Source organism: Oculina patagonica, chromosome 1 (genome assembly GCF_052425735.1).
Source record: "Oculina patagonica isolate OP01 chromosome 1, crgOcupat, whole genome shotgun sequence".
Taxonomy (NCBI): Eukaryota; Metazoa; Cnidaria; class Anthozoa; order Scleractinia; family Oculinidae; genus Oculina; species Oculina patagonica.
Genome location: NC_135758.1, coordinates 19,585,549 through 19,605,605, shown reverse-complemented (window position 1 = coordinate 19,605,605; position 20,057 = coordinate 19,585,549). Strand labels below are relative to the sequence as shown.

General features: G+C 39.5%; 1 protein-coding gene across 1 annotated transcript; it reads right to left on the bottom strand.

The window, feature by feature from the left end:
* Positions 1-822: 822 nt before the first annotated feature.
* LOC144649161 (neuronal acetylcholine receptor subunit alpha-10-like) lies at positions 823-16,895 on the bottom strand. The gene is made up of 8 exons (XM_078508622.1): positions 16,770-16,895; positions 16,258-16,361; positions 9,517-9,618; positions 6,515-6,657; positions 5,585-5,629; positions 4,027-4,136; positions 3,118-3,563; positions 823-2,154 (listed from the first exon to the last, which is right to left on the bottom strand). The coding sequence occupies exons 3-8, from the start codon at positions 9,572-9,574 to the stop codon at positions 1,427-1,429; spliced, it is 1,530 nt and encodes a 509-aa protein (XP_078364748.1). The 5' UTR covers positions 9,575-9,618; positions 16,258-16,361; positions 16,770-16,895; the 3' UTR covers positions 823-1,426.
* Between the last annotated feature and the right edge of the window lie 3,162 nt (positions 16,896-20,057).

Genomic DNA, 20,057 nt, shown 5'->3' with positions numbered 1-20,057 from the left:
TTATTTTGTTTTTCAGTAGGGTGGTAGTTGTGGAGAGGGTCAACTCTATTATTTAATAAAACCGAGTGTGTCAAGTAAAACTAGTTTGAGTTCTGCCTGTAAGCGAGCGAGCCAAGATCAAACACTGTTTTTTAATGATGTTTTGACTTACATATAAAAAGATTTCACAAGACAGAAGCCATCTACCGCTCAGCTGCCCCTGTTACAGAGGTGTTGCCAATAACTTAAGCTAGCTGGGTTTAAAAATGATTTAAATAGTCTAATTAAATAGAACAATTACAAAACATGTTTTAAGCATAACATGTGGCTTCAACCAAACGCTTGGGTGTACATCTACAAGTCGTGGTAATGATTCAACAAGTCCCGCCTGGAATTTTTTAAAGATAACTTTTACAATAATCCCTATTTCTCCCCGTCTTTATTAAGCCCATCCCCCTTCCCTAGATGGGAAATTATGATCATCTTTAACAAGAAAACAAGGCAGCTTTACGCTTTTTTTAAGTTACACATCCGCCACATTCACTTATTTTTGTTGCTATTTTGTGAAAATTTGCTACCAAACAACATTTTGACGTCCGCTGTATGTGTACCGTACCTGATATATGATTTGAAATAAGCCCCCGCTAATAAGCATAAGCCCCTCAGCCCCCCCCCCCCCCCCCCGTCAAAAGATCTTGAAAAGAAATAAGCTCCCGAGGGCTAAATAGAGCTTTTAAAGTAAAAAAAAAAAAAGAAGGGGGTCGAACGGGGAATGAAAAAAAAGAAAGGGGGGAAACCAAGGGAAATGAAAGTTGCGAGACCGAGCGAGTTGCGGGGTTCTACTGTAATTAAAACCACATAATAGGACTTTTTCATGTGTACAACTACAAAAAAAATCTCGAAGATGCACAGCCTCCTTACGCAAATATCAGAATATCCAGTTCTATTCCATGTACGACTGAATCAAACCCCAACATTAATAACACCACAACGAATAAAAGTATTCGCTGTTATTTTTGTTTCGCTGCTGCTTCTTTGTCGTATCGGTTTTAAAAAGCTTCAATTATCGTATTGTCTAACACAGGATACAACTTCAGTTTCAGTGACATAATATTTCTACGTATTTTACATAAACATCCAATTCACTTTATCCAAATGCTGCCCTGATGTACAAGCTAAAATACTGATAATCATTTCTTAAAACAGTAAAACACATGACAGGCGTATTACACAATACTCCACAAAACCCTTACAACCTACAAAGCCTCCTTTACTTAATAGCAAAATAGCTGTCTCTACTGGAAACAAGATCGTGCATACTCCAAGTAGCCAAAACTGTAACCGTCAATGTAAGCCAAGAGTTTCTTTGACGCGTGACACCTTGAACAAACAGTTCACCAAGGAGCCCTTCAACTTCTCGCGAACCCAGATCCTACTCAGGCAGGGATCATGCAACATACGCAGGCGCCTGCAAGAAACATCCCAATACAGTGACCAGCACCGCTATCCCAAAAACCCACAGTGACAGTTTATCCATCACCATGGCAGCAATACGCCACTCCTCTTTGTGATTGTTGAGTCTATCGTCCACGACCGAATTCTCGACAAGAGTGTCAACCCTGTCGAGAATTCTCTCACCGAGTTGCAGAACAGGATCCTGAAAACCGTCCTGCTGGTTTAGCGAGATTTCTGACGTATTCAGCGCCTGTGAAACAGAAAGAAAACCGTTTTGCGTCGTTGAAGTAATATGCCTGTAATGGCTGTCATACGGGTTGTTGTTGTGGCCGTTAAGCACGTGAAGTTTAGTCCTTAGCTGATGTTTTTTACCAACTGGATCCAAAGCCGTTTGGATAGTTGCCTTTCGACCAGTGTTTTTACGCAGATTTGAATGTTCTTGAAGACGTTTGAGGTTGTCCATGCTGATTCCGAAGAAGTTCCCGAGATAGCCGAGCACGTATTTTCGGACCCAAGTCGGCATCTCGATGACATCCGAGTGATAGTACTTCAAGATGTAGCAAGTCCACACCAGGCCTATAGCCATCTCAACCATCCCGGCCATGTAGAACTTGGCAATGAGCGGCACCACATCTGAAGATGGTGGAATTGTCTCCGCCACCACCAACATAAAAACCGTCATAGCAAGAAGAATGGTTATTGTAAGCGAAATACGTTCACCTGTAAAGGGCGAGATAACACAGTATAAATTCACACATTTATTATATGAGACATACGTTGCTTACTAATTTACGTGGGGAAATGGGACACAGAACCAAACTAAATTTACAAGGTATACTCGACTTTGTAATAACGTTTTCGACCTTTAAGTTAGTAACAGATTATAGTTGCCAGAATGAAGAAGTTGGAAATGATAGACAAGAACCACATTAAAAAAACCCAATGCCCTTGTACTTAAAAACCCTCTGCTTAGATTTTAAATCAAAGTCTCTTCGGATTCGCGTGCGTGGTCGGGTTCCTGGCGTCTGCCCGCTTGCTCCTCTCCCGCGCCTTTCGGCTCGTCCGCGCTGGGTCCTTCCTCCCCCGCCCCGCTCCGCCGGCGTCGCGCGCGCCGCGCGCCGCGTCGCCTGGGCCGCTGTGTGTTCGGCCTGCGCCGGCGCCTCGGCGCTTCGGCGTCCGCCTCGCTGCGTGTCTGGCTCTCGGGTCGCCCCGCGCCTGTGTGCTCGTGGCGGGCGTCTCCCCTCCCGGCGTCGCGTGGCCCCTTCCCCGTCCGCGGTCCGTCCCTCCCTGGCGGCGGGTGCCTTCCGCTCCTGCTGGCCCCCTCTCTCGCTTTCTCTTCTGGCGGTCGGTGTTCGGTTGGTGTGCTGTGTCGGTGCGCTCCTTTTTTCCGCGCTGTCGCCTTCGCCCGTGCGTGGGCTGCTGTCACTTCGTTGCGTCCGTCCTGTCGCGGTCCCCACGCGGAGTTCCCTTGGCGTCCCTGGGTCGGCTCCCTTCCGTCGCCCCCGTCGCTTCTCGTGCGTCGCGAAAAAAGGACTCGTTCAAAATGCCACGCATGACCCTAAGTAACTAAAAACTAGCTACACAGGCTAAATAAAAACTATCCTCTGGGTGGTCCTTTACTTTACAACCCTCCCCTTCCCTCGACCCAAATAACAGATGCAAAGGAGACCAACTTTGACTGACCCGACTCTGCAGGAAGTACGAAGGACACATTTATCAACACAGTAATGATGACTAGCGGTAATATCAGGTTCATCATGTAAAACAGAGAGCGTCGTTGGATGATGATCGTGTATGTCACATCCGGGAACGGCTCCTCGCAACAAAAGTATTTAATAACATTCCGCACGGCCGGAGCACCGACCAGATTCCACTCAGCGCTTTCGATGTAATTTCCTAGGTCAGCAGAGGAGCTCTCATTCGTGACATCCAGTCTGAATCCATCGTAAGTCCAGGAACCGAATTTCATTTTACAATACTGTGTGTCGAATGGGAAATGCTGTATATCGATTCGACATTTGCTCTTGAAGGTGACCGGAGCAAGCCAGACGTTCTTTCCCGTGTGATGAAGAACAACCCTGAAGTTTAGCCGGTCCAGGTTGCCGCCAAAGCTAATGTCGTCGTCAGCGCTGTAAACAATTATGGAAAACATTATTACCTAGTGCTTCAATTGGCTACATTTAAACAGAGAAGGGTCCGGGAACAAGTTTTTTGAGTTAATAGATTTTCATAAATTGAATGAAGCCCACCACGAAATAAAGCATCTCATAAAAGGTTAATTTTGCCAAGTTCGATAATAATAAGACTTTATTTATTGGCCCAGTAGATTACAATTTGGCCCTCTGTTTCAGAGAAGCTGTCTGAACGAAACGTGGGCGTCCGAAAATCAAACAAAATAGGTGTAATGGCGTTAAGTGTTTTGCGGTCCTCTTGAGCCGGATTTAAATTGCTTTGAATCGCCCCCACCAGAAAAGACTTTCCTTCGCGGCTCCTTTGCACCAGTTCGAGAAAGTGCCGTGTTGGTTTTCAGACAAAAACAAAACATGGATAGCTTGATTAGCTGAATAAAATACAAAACTACAAAATACTTACTTCTCATACAAAACAATATCAGGAAGCCAAACATTCTTTGGAGCAACATTGATTGTTGTTAATCCGCCGTATTCACTGCTGTTCCATGATAATAATGGATTATTCCATATCTAGGAATAAATGAACGGCATGATTTAACCAAAAACAAAATAAACGTTATGTCCATCTCACTCGACTCAACTGACTTAAGAATACAAAAATCGAGACCCTACACGTTATTGTGCTATTGTCCTTAACTTGTTTTATTGCTTTCCCTTCACAAGGTTTCTTAAGTGCACCCCTTGTGTTTGTGATCTTCCTTGTTTCCACCCAAAGGGGGGGGGGGGGGGGGGGGGGAGGCACTCCAATATATGAGCTTAATAGGTTTGTGCTACTGTGTAAGGGTATGGTTGGTTATGGCAGTTTAGTCTGGGGTAGGGTAAAGAAATCAGAGAATTTTGGTCTAGAGTAGGGCCGGTATCGTTCGCCGGGAAACTGATCGGTGGTTAGGTATGACGAATTATTTTAAGTACAGAATAAGAATAGAAACTCGGAAGAGAAAGAGGCTTTTCAAAACGTAAATAAAATCATCGCGGCGTCATTGTTGACAGATGTTCCATTAAAAACACTGATAAAGATACAGTTCTAAAACTCTGGGATGGTAGGGGTTTTTAGTGACTAGTCAGTATAGAGTTGCAAAATCAGCTGAACATGGTCTGGTATAGGGTTAGGGTTTCGAAATACTAGCGGCACACCCCAACCCAAAAATATATAGAGTGCCCCCGGCTTGTTTCTTTCAAACCCGGGGGGGGGGGGGGGTACTCAAAAAAGTTTTGTACGGGGAGGCTCCGCCCCAAGTTCTAACCCCTTACCCTTTTATATACCATTTTTGACAGAAATTGTACCCCTTTCGTATACCTTTAACTGAAAAAAGGTACCCCTTTCATATACCTAAGAGGCATGGCGTGGAGTTAATATAGGACGTCATTTTTATGTAGCGCTTAATAAATTAAAATAATACAGCCATAAATTGCGTCTGTTCGAAATATTTTAATTAAAGGCCCTTTTAAATAGCCAAATGACATATTTCCATACCCTTTCATATACTTAAACTCGTGAAATCCCTACCCTTTTATATACCTGACGCCTGAAAAAGGTACCCCTTTCGGGCGGAGCCTCCCCGTATAGGCCATTATAGGGAGTACCCCCCCGGGCTTTCAAAGCGCTAATTCATTTCTCGTTCCATACATCTTCCCAGTCCCTAACTACTTCTGCACATTTTCACTGTCTCCTGTTCTTTCTACGATAAATTGCACTGCAAGTCCACTCACAGCAAAGCAATGAAACAGTCCCGTAAATAGCTTTAATTTCCAACCAAACACTGAGTTATCGTGAACACTTGTTCGCAAGCACTCTGAAAAATGCGACCTCCTGTCGCTTAGCAACGTCCCGGACTGAGAGAGGTTAGTTGTTTCGTTGAAATATAAACGTGTTTGTTTTCATATCATGGGTATACAGTATTACAAGCCTTTCTTTAAGGCGAAAAATGCCTGTGCATGTAAAAAATGTACTGTCTTACCTGTCTCACCCAGGCGCTTGTTGTCAAAATTTGATTCTTTTCATCCTAAATGCAAAGTGAGATTCGAGTTTTAGTTCGTGATGTGCATATAGTGTGGAATGGTGTCTATGGAACTAACCCTTTAGAAGCGTGGTCATAAGATAATATAAAAAAGTCTGTTTTCAAGCCCACACATCTTCTGTAGCATGAAGCGGTAGGCGTATTGCTTCTTCTCTTAATGATGACAAGCTACAGGTAACCTTCTAGCATTGCGTCAGGTTAATCTAACAGTTTGCTGATAACCTTTACATTTCAGGGTTGAGTCGAGAGGGACTTTGTATAAAAATGTGAATTTTCTTGCTCAAGAAAATTATATGCACAACGACCTGGCTAGAGCACGATCCTGGAGAGTGGACTGCTCGAGCCATGGGGCGTTGTGCCTCCTATATGATTTGTCATTTCTTATTACCTAATTACAATTGTTTTATTGCAAGTCTAAGGTGTTAAATCGAGGTATTGGCATGTGACATATATTTCGTAATCTGTTTTAAGGGTTAAGGTATGTTCCAATGTGATGGATTGGGGACGCCCAGTAGGTCATTCATGCTTGGGAGTAGCTGATGGAGTATTGCAACTCCTCCTGGATGCATGGGGCCCTTGACCAACACAGGTTCCCTCCTAGCATTTTTTACTATAGGTTGCCCACAGTATTAGTAGATCGAGGCTCCGAGAGGGTTGGCGTCTCCAATAACCCAACAAAAGGAACCCAGCAGGGCTTGAACCAGAACTTTTATCCATGTGGGGGGGGGGGGGGGGTATACAAAATTAAAACCGTGGTGCTGACGTAAGGGGTAGGACTTGCAGGATCTCAGCGACGCAGTTCCACTAAATAGTACTTATAATACCCTCCAGCGTCGGACGAAGAACGCTAACATGGTTCAAAATTCTTACCACATCCACAATCTGATTGAGTGTTAAACCAAATACAACTACGACCGCATCTGTGTCGTTCACAACTGGTCGTTCGTTTTTGTCGTAGTTGGAGTGAAAGAGTTTCTTCAATAACGCTCGTTCATATTTACTGGCCTGGCAGTCTACAAAACAACAAAACGAAAAAAGTTGTTTTTTTAAGAACTTAAAACGTAAAAGTTTTATTAAAAGTAAGCCTGTTGCTATGTTTAAATTGCGTCATTTTTTTTGCGTCATTTAGTGCGCGCATGACCGCGCGCGCACACCGTGAGGACATTACGGGGGTTTCAGGAAACGCTCGGCAGGGAAATAAACGGTCGTTTTCTTTTACTTTTATTACAAAAATAGCCCTATTATGCCATTACTTTTGCCTTTTTCGGCAAAATTTAGGCGTTTCACTGCAGTTGTGTGTCACTAAAGGACAATTCTCTTATTCAACAGCTAGCAAAATCATTCTTCATGCAATTAGCGCCTCTCAACCAAGACTAGGTTTTTTAATACTGCTTCTTAATTGGTACTTATGAAATATAAGTATAAAATACGATAACTTAAAGCAAAAACAAGCATGGTGACACCCGCTTTTTATATCATTTTTTTTGATCAGTGCAAAGTTTAAAAAATATATTTGATTAAAATGCTTTTCCAATGGAATCACCTTAACCATCCATTCTTCGAGCCTTTGTCTTGCGTACTCCCTTTTTGTTCCATTAGCATTTTCACCAAGGCTGTAGTTTCATATTTAAAATTTTCACGCTTAATAATGATGTCTTATTATTCTGCTATCCTATTTTATCATTTTACTGACCTAATATTCTTCGATATCAGTAATTTTCTTAGAACTTTTTCTTTCTTTTCATTTTCTTTTCTTGGGTTATAACTGAATTAGCTGGATTATCGGACATATATAATAATAAAGGTATTAATATTCTGTACGTTATTTCGGAATTTTTCAAGAAGTTCCAAAATTAGACCAAATGGTAAACAAGAAAATTTATAGAAGAACTGAGTAATTTAAATGACAAAGAAAAAAAGTGGACCGGCCATTTTCGCGCCAAAATACAAGATTAATGCACCTCGCGCGTTACGTGTCGAACTCGTGGCTGTCAATGGCAATAAATCGTACTCAAAACAATTCAAAATCGATCAAATTAGACCCCCTTTTCGTTAATTTCATCCCAGGAAAAATATAATCGAGCATTAAAGGCAAATAACAGTAAGTCTAGCCTGAAACAGTTTATTTTCGAGCCATAAACAATCAAGATAGCGAGAAGAAAACCACTTCGACATCGAGGAGGACCACCTTGCATATACTAATTTTGTTTAGCAACATCCTCCAAACAGTCCGGATACCAGTTTCAGTGGCTCCTAAATTTAGATGTGTTTTAGTTTCAGCCGCTGCTAATTCTAAATTTAGCTATTTTTAAGCCATTGATCTATTTTCATTTCTTTTTGTATTATTATTAGCTTTTCTTGGTCTCGCCATGGGTATTTCAGTCTCCTATCCCTTACTGCGTCAGAAAAAGGAAGGAAACTTAAGAACTATGGCCAGACAAGACTCGTCTGATATGGTGCCGAAGTTTGAAAAAATATATGTTTTAAAAGACGGTATATAAATAGTTGGATATATGTTGCTGAATAAGGGATCGTTCATTTCTTTATGAGAAAGAAGGGAGGGGATTAAAACGGTTTTAGGGAATTTAAATTAATACAAAAAACAGCTTATCTGCTTCAAGCAGATGGAACGTTTTAGAAGCAGAGGAAACAAATGGAGGGCTTATGAAGAGAAACACAAAAACATAGTCCATTTTGCAGTAAAAGTGCGGTCGGAAAACAAGTGAAAAAAAAAGAACTGCTTTTAACGTCTTTAGAAAAACAAATTGATTTTGAGGAGGGTGTCGTGTTTCATGAAGTACTTTGTTGACTATGTTTTGAGATAAATATATCTCGTGATGTTATGATATGGGATACATCGTCGCGTTTAAAATGTTAATAGCATTTTAGGGTGTCATATTTGTTTTACGGGTATTTTAGGTGAGGTAGGAGTTGTTTGATCATGACGGCTTCATTTAGACCTCCCGGTAAGTACCCCCTCCCCCTCCCTCCTACCTCCCTCCCCTTGGGCTGAGTCTACATCCCGCAGGCAGACTCGTGCAGCTGCTAGCTAAGTATACTGCTTTATTGTTAGAAGTTCTAAAGTCAGAACAGCATTAATAGTTTCGGGTTTTATGCGATTAAATGGAGTTAATTTCACGAAAACCGGTGATGTAGCATGAAAACGGTCTTCTTTTCGCCAATTATTCACAAACTAGCACGATACGAGCTCCTCTAAAGCACTTCTGACCTTTTCGTGACAGCAAAGGGCCAAAACTTTCCATTTCGGTATTTAGTCTAAAAATCCTTTTAGAAAAAAATCGACTCCTGTTTAGACGACTACTCATGATTAATACTATAAATTATTAAAACTATCCCGAGGCTTAATTGCATTATAAAAGGAAAAATAAATAGTAAAAATAGACTCATTGTAATAATGAGATAGTATAAATTACCATGTTTTTACCACTATCGCACATCTTGTAAGTGATACTACCATCGCTCTTATACTGATTACAAATATCTGTCAAGTGCTGTTTGCTACTTTTAAAGGCAAATTTTAAAACCTAGGCAGATCATAACAGGTCGAAAAAAAGATGTTTCAATCACAGATGAGCGGTTTTTTTTGGATGTCGTGCCAATAGTTCTAAATTATTGAGAATTTTAATATGTTTTTGGAAAAGTCCCGTAATTCTTTTTCATACATGACAGTTTCAAACGCAGACTTTCAAAGCGGTTTTTTTTTTTCCTTTGTTTGCTTTTTTTTTTTTTTTTTTTTTTTTAATTAGCCAGGTACTGTACACACGGCGCAACTTTAGCAATATATTCGGAACATGGTGTTATACATGTACCAAGTCGTACATTGCATTTATTATATCGGGAAAAGAACTTACCTTGAAGAAACGCAGTCCAAGCGAGAATCAGTAAGATTAAACGTCGGGCGATTGCCATTACTTTATACTCAAACAAGTCGATGGCCAACTCGACGCTTCCACCTATAAGCAGAAAGAAGTATTTATTTATTCAGAGGTTTTTGCTTGGGTGGCAAATTTACACCTCTATAAGGTATCGCCATAAGGCTACCAGCTTAGGTGTTAATGAAGCGCTGTAATACCATTATGTTTAACCAAGTTTCAACGGGTTTCGACATTGATATAAATTTTTAAAAGGTCGCTACCTGTTAGAAAAGGTGATCTGTACTTACTTCAAAGGCCAGTGTCCGACTGAAGAACTATCGTATTAAAAGTAAAACTTTTTTTAAAAATAAAAGCAATCGTGATAAATTTCAGTGCACAATCAAACGCTTGAAATACGGATACGCACATAGAAATGGAGACTTTGTACTTTTCGCCTGTATTTAGTTTGTGTCTGAGAAAAGCGTTTCTCCGTCTTAATGATAGGCATGATAAAAAAGACAGGAAATGTACATATATTAGTTAATTTTCAACTTAATATCGCTCAAAACTCACTTATCTACTAGTTCGGAATAAAGCAGAGAGAATATACACATTACACCTATAGTATCGCTGCCTAATTTAAATGTTTCTTTTAAATTTGAAATTCTTGTCAGGGATATTTATCTGCAAGACAATGAAAATATAGATAACAAAAGCCTTAAGTGTTACACGCCAACTTTAATTTTGTTTCAATTAAGATGGCCTGTTCGTAGCCTGTAACCAAGACATTCATTTTGTTTTTTGTTGGGGCCCCCCCCACCCCCCCCCCCCCCCTAAATTTAAAACACACTTCTTTTTTTGGGCAAAAAGTTAGGTTTGGGGAGGGGTAGGTGGGCAGTTTCCCAGAAACGACTATTGATCCGCATATTTAACGTTTTCACAGACAGTAGCATCTCAAATTGTCGGTGCCTGTGCCAGACTTTTAATACGCAAAGCTAATAAACAATTTACAATTAAAGCCAACTTTTTTTGCAGACTTAAGCCTCAGTTTGTATGGTCACAAGTCACAAAGATATTTAAATCTTTTTAGTAATTTGTATTCTGAAAACTTTGAAGCTTCTACTTAAAGGCGGTATTTATGGCTGTGTATATATAATAAGGTAAGGAAGATTTTCACTGTCGCGTAAATTAACATACGGTAATTCAAAAATAAAGCCAACTTTTTTTTGCAGACTCATACCTCAGTTTGTATGGTCAAAAGTCACCAAGATACTCAAATCTCTTAGTAATTTGTATTCTAAAAACATTTCAGCCTCTTTTAAAAAGGCGGTATTTATTTATGGTAATTTTTGTATCCTAAAAACATTTCAGCCTCTTAAGGCGGTATTTATAAAAAAAGTAGTAAAAACAATTGTACATTCTGTTTGCTTTTGTCTGTTTTTCAGCGATTTGAAGCGTGCAAAAGCAAACACCTCCTCCAGATCATCAACTACATTGTATCGTCTGGCGTAATTTGTAGCTGTTATTTTTTGGCTACAAACAACAGCTGCGACAGAGACCCAAAAAAGTGTGTCCTGCACTAATTAAAGACAAACATCAAGAAACACTTGACTAACAGCCAAATAGGAACTACTACGTTATTGTTATTGCCAACGAGACAGCCGAGCCAAGAGGCGAGGCTGTCGAGGCGGCAGAATCATAGAGCCGTGTGCGTATGAGTGTATAGGCAGAGAAAATCTTAAGTTCTGCGTAAGGGACTTTTTTTTTGACCATATTTGGGTGTAAGTAAACCCCATATTTGGGTTGTATTGTTCTTCCCAACTGGTTCCCAGTCTCTCACTCCTTGCTAGAGAGCAAATGTCCAAAATGGCGTCCACGCGGCTCGCTGTTAAAATTGTCAATGTGGTCTTTCATCCCTTTACCGATCAATACACCTTTAGGGAATTATAAATCGAAAGAGAATACCCTACAGAATATTCGACCGCCGAAAAAATGAACATCAAGGTCTTCAAAGCGATGAAATAATGTTTCGACTTTGGGAGTCCTTTGATTTACGATCGAAGAGAGACATGAAAATCAAAAGCGGACTGTTGACTTCAAATAGAGTTTTCTTGACTTATGAGAATGCTGAAGTCGGGTAAATGCTACCTTTTAGTGTTGATTGTGTTTATAGTAATTGTTTGACCGATGATTTATTCCAAATCAAATACCGTTTATATATTATTTGGCACGCATTTTCGCTCCGCGAATAACATCAATAACATCAATACAAAGCGACGCTCACTAAAGCATAACAGCTCTTATTAAAACGGCATCGATGCAAGCATAAGCACAAGCGCAAGCACAAGCACAAGGATCAAAATTTGTCCTTTTCATGTGCTTGCGCTTGTGCTTGCGTTCGTGTGAAAACAAACATCGCATAAGCACAAGAAAAGTGTTTACGTCTAGCCGTGTCTAGCCAATTGAAGTACTCGTTCCAGCATTTGAACAAAGTCGCCGAGGCCGTAGTTGATTTTGATAAACGTTTTTCGAGAATGTTCGGAGAAGTGTAGACAAAAAAACAAAAAGGCCCAGGCGCGGACTTGAGTAGCGAAAAAAACGGAGACGAATGCTTTCTTTAAAAATATTTATAATCCCAAATGTTTCGTTTTTCTCCTTTATTAGTCGCTTTCACTTTCTTCGTCACACGAGTAGAGGAGAGTTTCTGCCACAATATTTGCAGGGAGAACGGAGTCGAGAACGAAGCCTTCTAACTTGTAAACATCGTATTCTTATGTTAACGTGCTTGTGCTTATGTCGACGTTCGTTTTCACTTGGCACGAACTACTTATGCTGCTTGCGTTTGTGCTTGCGCTTGTGCTTGCGTCGCTAGTGAAAACCAGGCTTAAAATTACTGCATGTCATACGCACAAGAAAGTCAAACGTTTTTTTGCTTCTAACAGCAAATGTAATGCTAACTTGAATCAAAGTTTTGTTTCCAAATAATCCTTGACCGTTCAAGTTTTGTTTTCTGTTCAAATTTTTCAAGTTTTGCGTAACTGAACATGACACTTCGAATTCGCATGCGAGACTGAAATCTGACCCGTGCATTACTGTCTCTGATTACTGAAAATTATATTTAAAAAAAGCATCTTAGCAGTTTTGATTTTGGGACTTGATTTATAAGAAGTTCTTGAAATGCAACTATCACTTTTGTGGACGGAAACATTTTAACCATCGTTTGTTGTATTTAAAAAACAGTGATTAAACCTCATTTATTGTCTACATTTTGTGACATTTTAACGTTGAAAAGAAAGATTTGTCAAGAGTTATCAATCTGTCAAACCCATAGCCTGCGTAGCAGACATCTGTGTACGTTTTTTAGTGTGTTTAAAAAAGTGCGCGATCGCGAGAATACGCGCGCTGGAAACTACGGCGCCTGCTACGCAGGCTATCAAGCCTGTGTCATTTATGAACACCAGAGAAATAGCATTTTATTCGCATATTACCTAAAATACAATTTACCATATTTTGGTCAATTCAAATATAGTTCTATCAAAAACCATTCAATATCTGTTCTTATGAACAAACATGAGTATTTCGCTCGTTGGCACTTACCGATAGGTACAACTAGTATAGCTGGAAATTTTTCCACAACAACGCGCGCTCTTATTGGCTAATTCGAGGTCACATGACATCTAACAATAAAAACTGTTTCCCGCCAAAAGTCTCTGAGCGGGCAACATTGCAAAACCTATGACGTCAGTGGGTAACATTGCAATGTTGCCCGCGAATGTGGACGGACCAGCGCCATTTTACTAAGTCTTCGTCCTGCATGCTATATAACAAAACACTTAATGACTCGGGAAACCAGTTAATTTTGTTTCCCTCGAATCACAATGTTACTGGCCCTCGGCTTCGCCTCGGGAAACATTGAGATTCTAGCTCGGGAAACAAAATTTACTGTTTCCCTTGGGAACAGCCATTAAGTGTATACTGTTGTCTCGTACAAATAAAAAAAACTTTGCATTGCCTACGACGTTCAAATTCGTCGTTCGTATTTGATAAAATATATTATTTTAAACCCGCTGGTTTCCATGGATTTGAAGTGCATGCAAGTCGGACTTTTTTTTGACAATATTGCGGGTTTTGGGGAGGAGAAAGGTGAGGGAACAATAATCTATTTACATAAACTTGGAATTCTGCTTTGAGAACGGGTTTGCAATTGTTTTTATTAATTATGTTTGTTGATGACTGTGTCTGAATTTGCGGGCAATGAAAAAATCAATCGATTCAAAGCACAATAAGTTTATCTTAAAGATTTAACTGAGACTGCACTTTCCTTATCAGTCATTAATACATCTCATTTTAGTCTGCTTACAATACACTCTTTTTTTCTATAAGAATATTGTTTTCCGGCCCAGGCTGAATATTCTTATTTTTCTGTCGATTTCAGACTGAATAAATTCTTGTGAATGTTCTTAGATTATGGCGTATGACATTTCCGTTTTAGAATGTATTGGGGTATCACTTACAAGTGTTTGGTGTATAACTTCTTGGAGAAATGTTATTTACATCAGTCAAACAAACGGCTGGGGCTGCTTTTGCTGTTGTTTTTTTGGCTAGTTTTGCCGTTTAGAGAAAGGAAGAATTTTATACGTTTTAGTTAAGAACTTATAATTGTATTATATTTATAAATTTTCAACACACAAAATTATATTAGTTTTCAAATTCTCAGCCTCTGGTTTATTCTTTAAATATTCTTAAAATTTCGCAAATTTCAGCCTCCCATAGAAAGAAAAGAGTGTAACAGAATATTAAGTATTATATATTGTCATGCAGACAGGCGGTGAAAATAAAATAAAAGAAAAAAAAAACAACAACAACGACTAAGGAAACACTTTCATTTTCTCCTTGGACTGTTCACAGCGTATTTTTCTTCGATCATTTGAGCGCGGGAAAAGATTTCGCGAGAGAAATGGACGCCAGCGCAAAACGGGAGGCGCAAGTGTGCTCGCTGTTTCAGCCTCGCGTTCTTTTGCTGTGAAAAATAGGGAGGCTGTGTTCGTTTTCATCCTTTAGTGACGTATATTACGTACCATTAAATTATCAGACTCACCACGAGGAGAAACGTAGGGCAGTCTTAAAGGCAAACTTAAAATATATCGAGCCAAGAAATGAAATGGTAATGAAGACTCACCTTACCGCACAGGTAAACTTTATGTTCAAGCACTGTTTTAACCCTGTTATTACTTTTTGAAAGAAAGAGAAAAATAGTGTGTTTCCTGGAGTTTCCTTTGTTCACTTCCAACTAAATATTATTAACACTTCGAACTGGAAGTGCTATGAAGTGAATAAACAATTCTGAAGAACACCACGCTGTTTAAAAAGTCATTAGCTGAAGTCAAAGAAGATTTATTGGCACTTCGAGGCAATTTGTTAACTTTTCAATATTCCTCGCTGTTGACTTTTCATTTCAACGCTTAAGCTGTGAAAAAAAAATTCCAACAAAGAAAGCCGAAACGAATTCAAATCTTGGGCAAATAACAAATGATTACCAGGTGGTAAGGGATTCAAACTGGCCAGCTTACAATACTCGGAGTTCATATCCACATAATTGAATTTGGTTCCAAATCTTTCCAACCGCTAAAAGTGAAAGTAATTTTACAAACGTGCTGAGCCTTAAATTTTGTTTTTAGCACAGGAAAGGTGCTAAGCCGGTCATTTAAGCAAAACAAAATTTATATTCTCGTTGCATGAGTAAAAATAAAGTTTCTTTTGACTTAAACTCCAACTGGCAGTGATTTTCTATACTGCCGGAAACTAAAATGGCAACTTTACCCGCGAAAAACCTGATCAATTGTACGTTAATTTTTCATAGCAAAGTTAATTTAAAGTTTCGCATATTTCACATGCAGCGCGGGACCGCCTCGTATAAATAATTACCAGCTTGTCTTTTGTCATTTATATTAAGTGGAAAATTGAATTTCGAAATTGCCAACTTGCAGTTATGAAATTCATGCAGACCTAAGTCGCTGCATGTATACCTTATCAACAAGTTTCTATTGGCCATATTTGCCTGCATTGCCAGCGGCGTCCAGTTTCGATTTTATTACAAAATCCCAAACGAAGCGCTTGGTACATACATATAGTTGTTAAAACATTAAAACCTTAAGTGCGTTTTTAGCCGGTATTTGAACATAAGTGAGAAATACACATCGATTCACGGAAAGATGAGTTGAAATTGTTTGAATGCTGTTCAAGGCCTGTTTTGCACGCGAGCCCAAAATTCGATAAACGTTTCTATTTTAAGCCTATTTTAAGCAGAACGTTTTGACAACAATATTGTTATCTGTTGTTGTTTTTTTTGCTGACCGACCGACAAACTTGCATCTTAGAAAACTAAAACATATCAAATAACTCTTGTACAGAAGCTTACAGAGATGTTTGTATTAAACTTTAGAAGCAATAATCGTTGAAAAAATATCTAGGCGACAGCTTCTATAATGCGTTAACACCGACGAAAATGGCTGTCCAGGGCTGAAATAAAGCTGCACACTGCGTAACACGTTAAGCTTACAGGTTACCATACCGAAATTCAAACAGAAAATTTTGCCTTTGAGAAAAAACACAAACCCGGCGACTGCTATAATCTTAGCACGCACCGAAACCATGGAAAAAAGTGCTAACTGTACATTACCAAATGCCTACCAAATCGATTTCAAAGCTCATGACAAGAGACAAAAGTATAATACTTACGCTTTTGTTGTCAGCTATCGGTGATGATCTTTACGCAACAAAGTTGTACCACGTCCACCGGTCGTAGAATTGCTCTTTCCTTCCTTTCTGGGTTTTATCCCGCACTGAAAACAAGAAACAGCGATTTCGTTCAATGTTCCTGTCGCATTTTAAGCTGCCACTTTGCCAACAAACACGACGACATCGTTTAGCAGTTACTTTCACAATTGATTATCGAGCATTACACAGAACTGCCATATCAATTCTGCGAGTAAACACCTTCAAAAAGCACGCAAATAAGCCATTGTTTTACTTTTCCCGATGCGTAAGTTTCTACAAACCTCCAATTTATGTAAATAATTTCGGATGATGGATGACTAATGGTCTTTTTCCAGTGAACACAATCGACGTGTTCCGACACTTTTAATACAACACCATGGATACCAAGTGCTTTTTCGACCTGGTTTTTCTCCCAAGAGAGCACTTCACGTCGTAAAAGATGGCATAAGAAAAGAGATAAGAACAATAATTACCTCAAAATAACCTTGCGGGCAGACTGGTCAAGGGTACAAACTGTTCACAAGCCACCACGCAACAAATGTAAAAGCAGCCAGCGAACAATTACAACTAGTCCTTATGCAAAATGTGATGGCTTTTAGTGTAACAGGCCGTATTCAAATGCTGTTGTTTTGTTTTTACAAACATAACGTGGCTTTTGTTCGACCGGTTTCAAAGGGATTGATGTATTAAAAGAAACTGATTTGCACGACCGATGCTGTCAGTAGCGTACATTATTCAAGACCCCCGACGGATTTCTTCCGCAAAGTGGTCAATTAAAATACAGAGGGGCATAGAAATAAATCTTAACTGAATCATTTCCTCGTTTTTAACACCAGGAAAGCTTCACGAGCGAGCTTTGCGCATCTGTGTCAAACTCATCAATATTCAAGCGAAAATGTAAGAAATATTTAACGGTCAATTAACTGCAATTTCCATCCAGGTTATGACGTCAGTCAGGTCGATAAATCGTTAGCGTACATGCACGAAAATTAACTCTTAAGCCAGTTGAACAAAAACAGGGAAAGTGACTTGAAAATAAAAGTACGTGCTCCCAGCTTTGATATTTAGCCGAGTTTTATAACAATGGTGTATAAATTTAATTAGGTTATACACAGGCCAGTCTCGCGGGTACACGTACACGGTGTGTTTGGCTGCCCACAATGTCTTGAAAAAGACATACGCCCTTCCGGCCATAACGCAACCACTTTTAATTTAGAAGATAAGAAACAAGCGAAGACATGCAAGCTATGTAATGAAGAAATCTGTATTTCTTAACATTGGCAATCGTTCTTTATTCTTTACTGGTTTCTTATCGTTTTGGTTCCTTTTTCATGCATATTCATGTTGCAAGTAGTTACACTTCTTAGTAAAACAGCATTTCTTTTTTCTCCAAACGTTTATCACAGGGTCTGGAAGGGGGGTCCTGATCCCGCATTCCCGCTCCTTTTTTAAGAAAATCCCGCATCCCGCATTTTTTAAAATGGCTATCCCGAATCCCGTTTTTTCTCTTAGCCCCTCTCCCCCTCTCCCCCAATAAAAAAAGGAAGATTAATTTCTGCTAGAAAAAGTAAGATGTAGATTGGCGCTTTCGACTGATATTTTGAACTTACGCGTGTAAAAAAAACGAAAATAGCTTTTCATACATCAGTATGATGAAAAAGCACTAAAGAAGTTTACAGTGTCGACCGCGTCTTATCTGAAGCGAGACTCCACGCCCGCTTGATTCGCGTTCGCTGCTTGAACGACCATTTGTGTCGTGACGACTTCCCGATTTCCCGACAGAAAGGTTAAAAATCCCGCATCCCGTGCCTAAATTTCTGTTAATCCCACTTCCCGGAGAGCAGTCAAATCCCGAATCCCGTCAAGATATCTTGCGTTTTCCCGAATCCCGCACTGTATTTTAGTCAAATCCCGGATCCCGAAAATACCCTTCCAGACCCTGTTATCAGCCATTCTGGCGTGAGCAAGTAGCCGCTCAAGCTGTTTCTTGTTCTATAATCCCCGAGGAAATCTGATAGGTAACGTTTCAGAGTACTCTGTCCTAGTCTATGTTTCGATATTTGGCAAAAATGGCCTCGGACTACGAGCTACTACGTGTAGTCCCTCATTTTTCTCAGCGCCCGCTTGCGGGAGAGCCCACTCGACTGATCCTGAGAAAAAATAAGAGACTTGAGGGGCTTTCCATTTTTCAGAACTGGCCGGCCAGACTGGTATATTCGAGAACAGAATTCCGTTGTAAGTCAGATTTGTCCTGTCAAATCAGTCAATACATACCGGTATATATTATACATTGTTATGGCGGATTTGTGGGAAAATCTCGTGTCAGTTCTGACAAATGGAAAGCGCCCTTAGTCTAGTCCTAGGAAGGTCTGGTCACCTAATATCATAAAGATTATTCCTGTTCTGATCATAACTATATTTGATTTGACAGCCATGCGGCCGGCAAAGGCATCGATCAGTACTGCACATTAGCCTAAGTTTTTTTTACACTTTAAATTCATTTTCTAACAAAACACTCTTCACAGTTTGAGACGTGATTTACAATGTATGTAGAACTTTCTTCTTCTCTGAGACGTGATTATCAATGTATCTGTATGAATTACAGTTTAAATCTCTTTCAATTGGTAGTTAATCCATTCATATTGGGTTCGCATGAAAATAATTGTCATTCGCCAAGAGGCCTTTTAGGTTAGCACCGCAAAGGTGTTTCATGCCAAACGTTTTGCAGTCGTATGTTATGGTACCTCTTAAACCTGGGGTACAGCCAATTTTTTTTTCTACTGTTATTCACTTTATGCACGTCACTTTGTGGGACAAATGGCACAAAAAATACATTTCGTGCTGAAAATCTTACAACAGCTCCACCGCGAATTCAATTCTTACTGAAATTTATCACCAGACACTGTAATTAACTGTTGATTTTCGCGTACATTTATTGTAAATTGAACCAGTTTGCAACATTGTGTTGTAAATTAAAGTTTCTACTCTCACTAGCTAGGCTAAAAGTTACTAATGATTGAATGATTTTCAGTTGGAACCCGCTATCTCGTAAAGGGGCTGGCAGATCTTTTTTAACTGATCTAGTACAGTATAACAATGGTTAATTATTGTGCCCTGATTATGGTGAACGTTAATTACACTTCAATGTGAGAATACTTTTTTGGAAAATTACTGTAAAAGTAGAAAGTTCAAATGCAACTGTAACAAGCTAAATAACGAAGTTCGCGTGGTCTCTCGTACAGCGATGTGGGATAAACGGTATGCTGTAATTAACTTGTTTGAAATGTAACGTTGACAGTGAATTACAGTAAAGACAGGACTCATCAATTGATTCTATAGTTTATATTGACAGTTTGAGATAGCGAGGGAAGATAGGTCAAGGCAAACTAAAAACTTTTCGATATAGCGGGGAGTTCGAGATAGCGGGTTTATTTTTACGGTGGTAAATGACTGGAAATATATGACAAAATCAAAACGAAATGCCATTTTTTTCGAGTTACCAGGAAGTTCGATAGCGGAGGAAATGATTTTTTTTCAAGTAAGTGATGTGTTTGAGATAAGCGAGTTCGAAATAACAGGGTCCAGCTGTATTCTTTTTGTATAGTCTTGTTACAATCAATCGATCAATCGGAAGATATGTTTTCTCAGTTCAATGATCCTAGGAAACTTTCTGGTGCATATGTTAGTATGCATTATTTAAAATTTTACAGGTTGGCATCTCTCATAATGAATACCTTTTGTATTTCTGGTAGTTGTTAGTA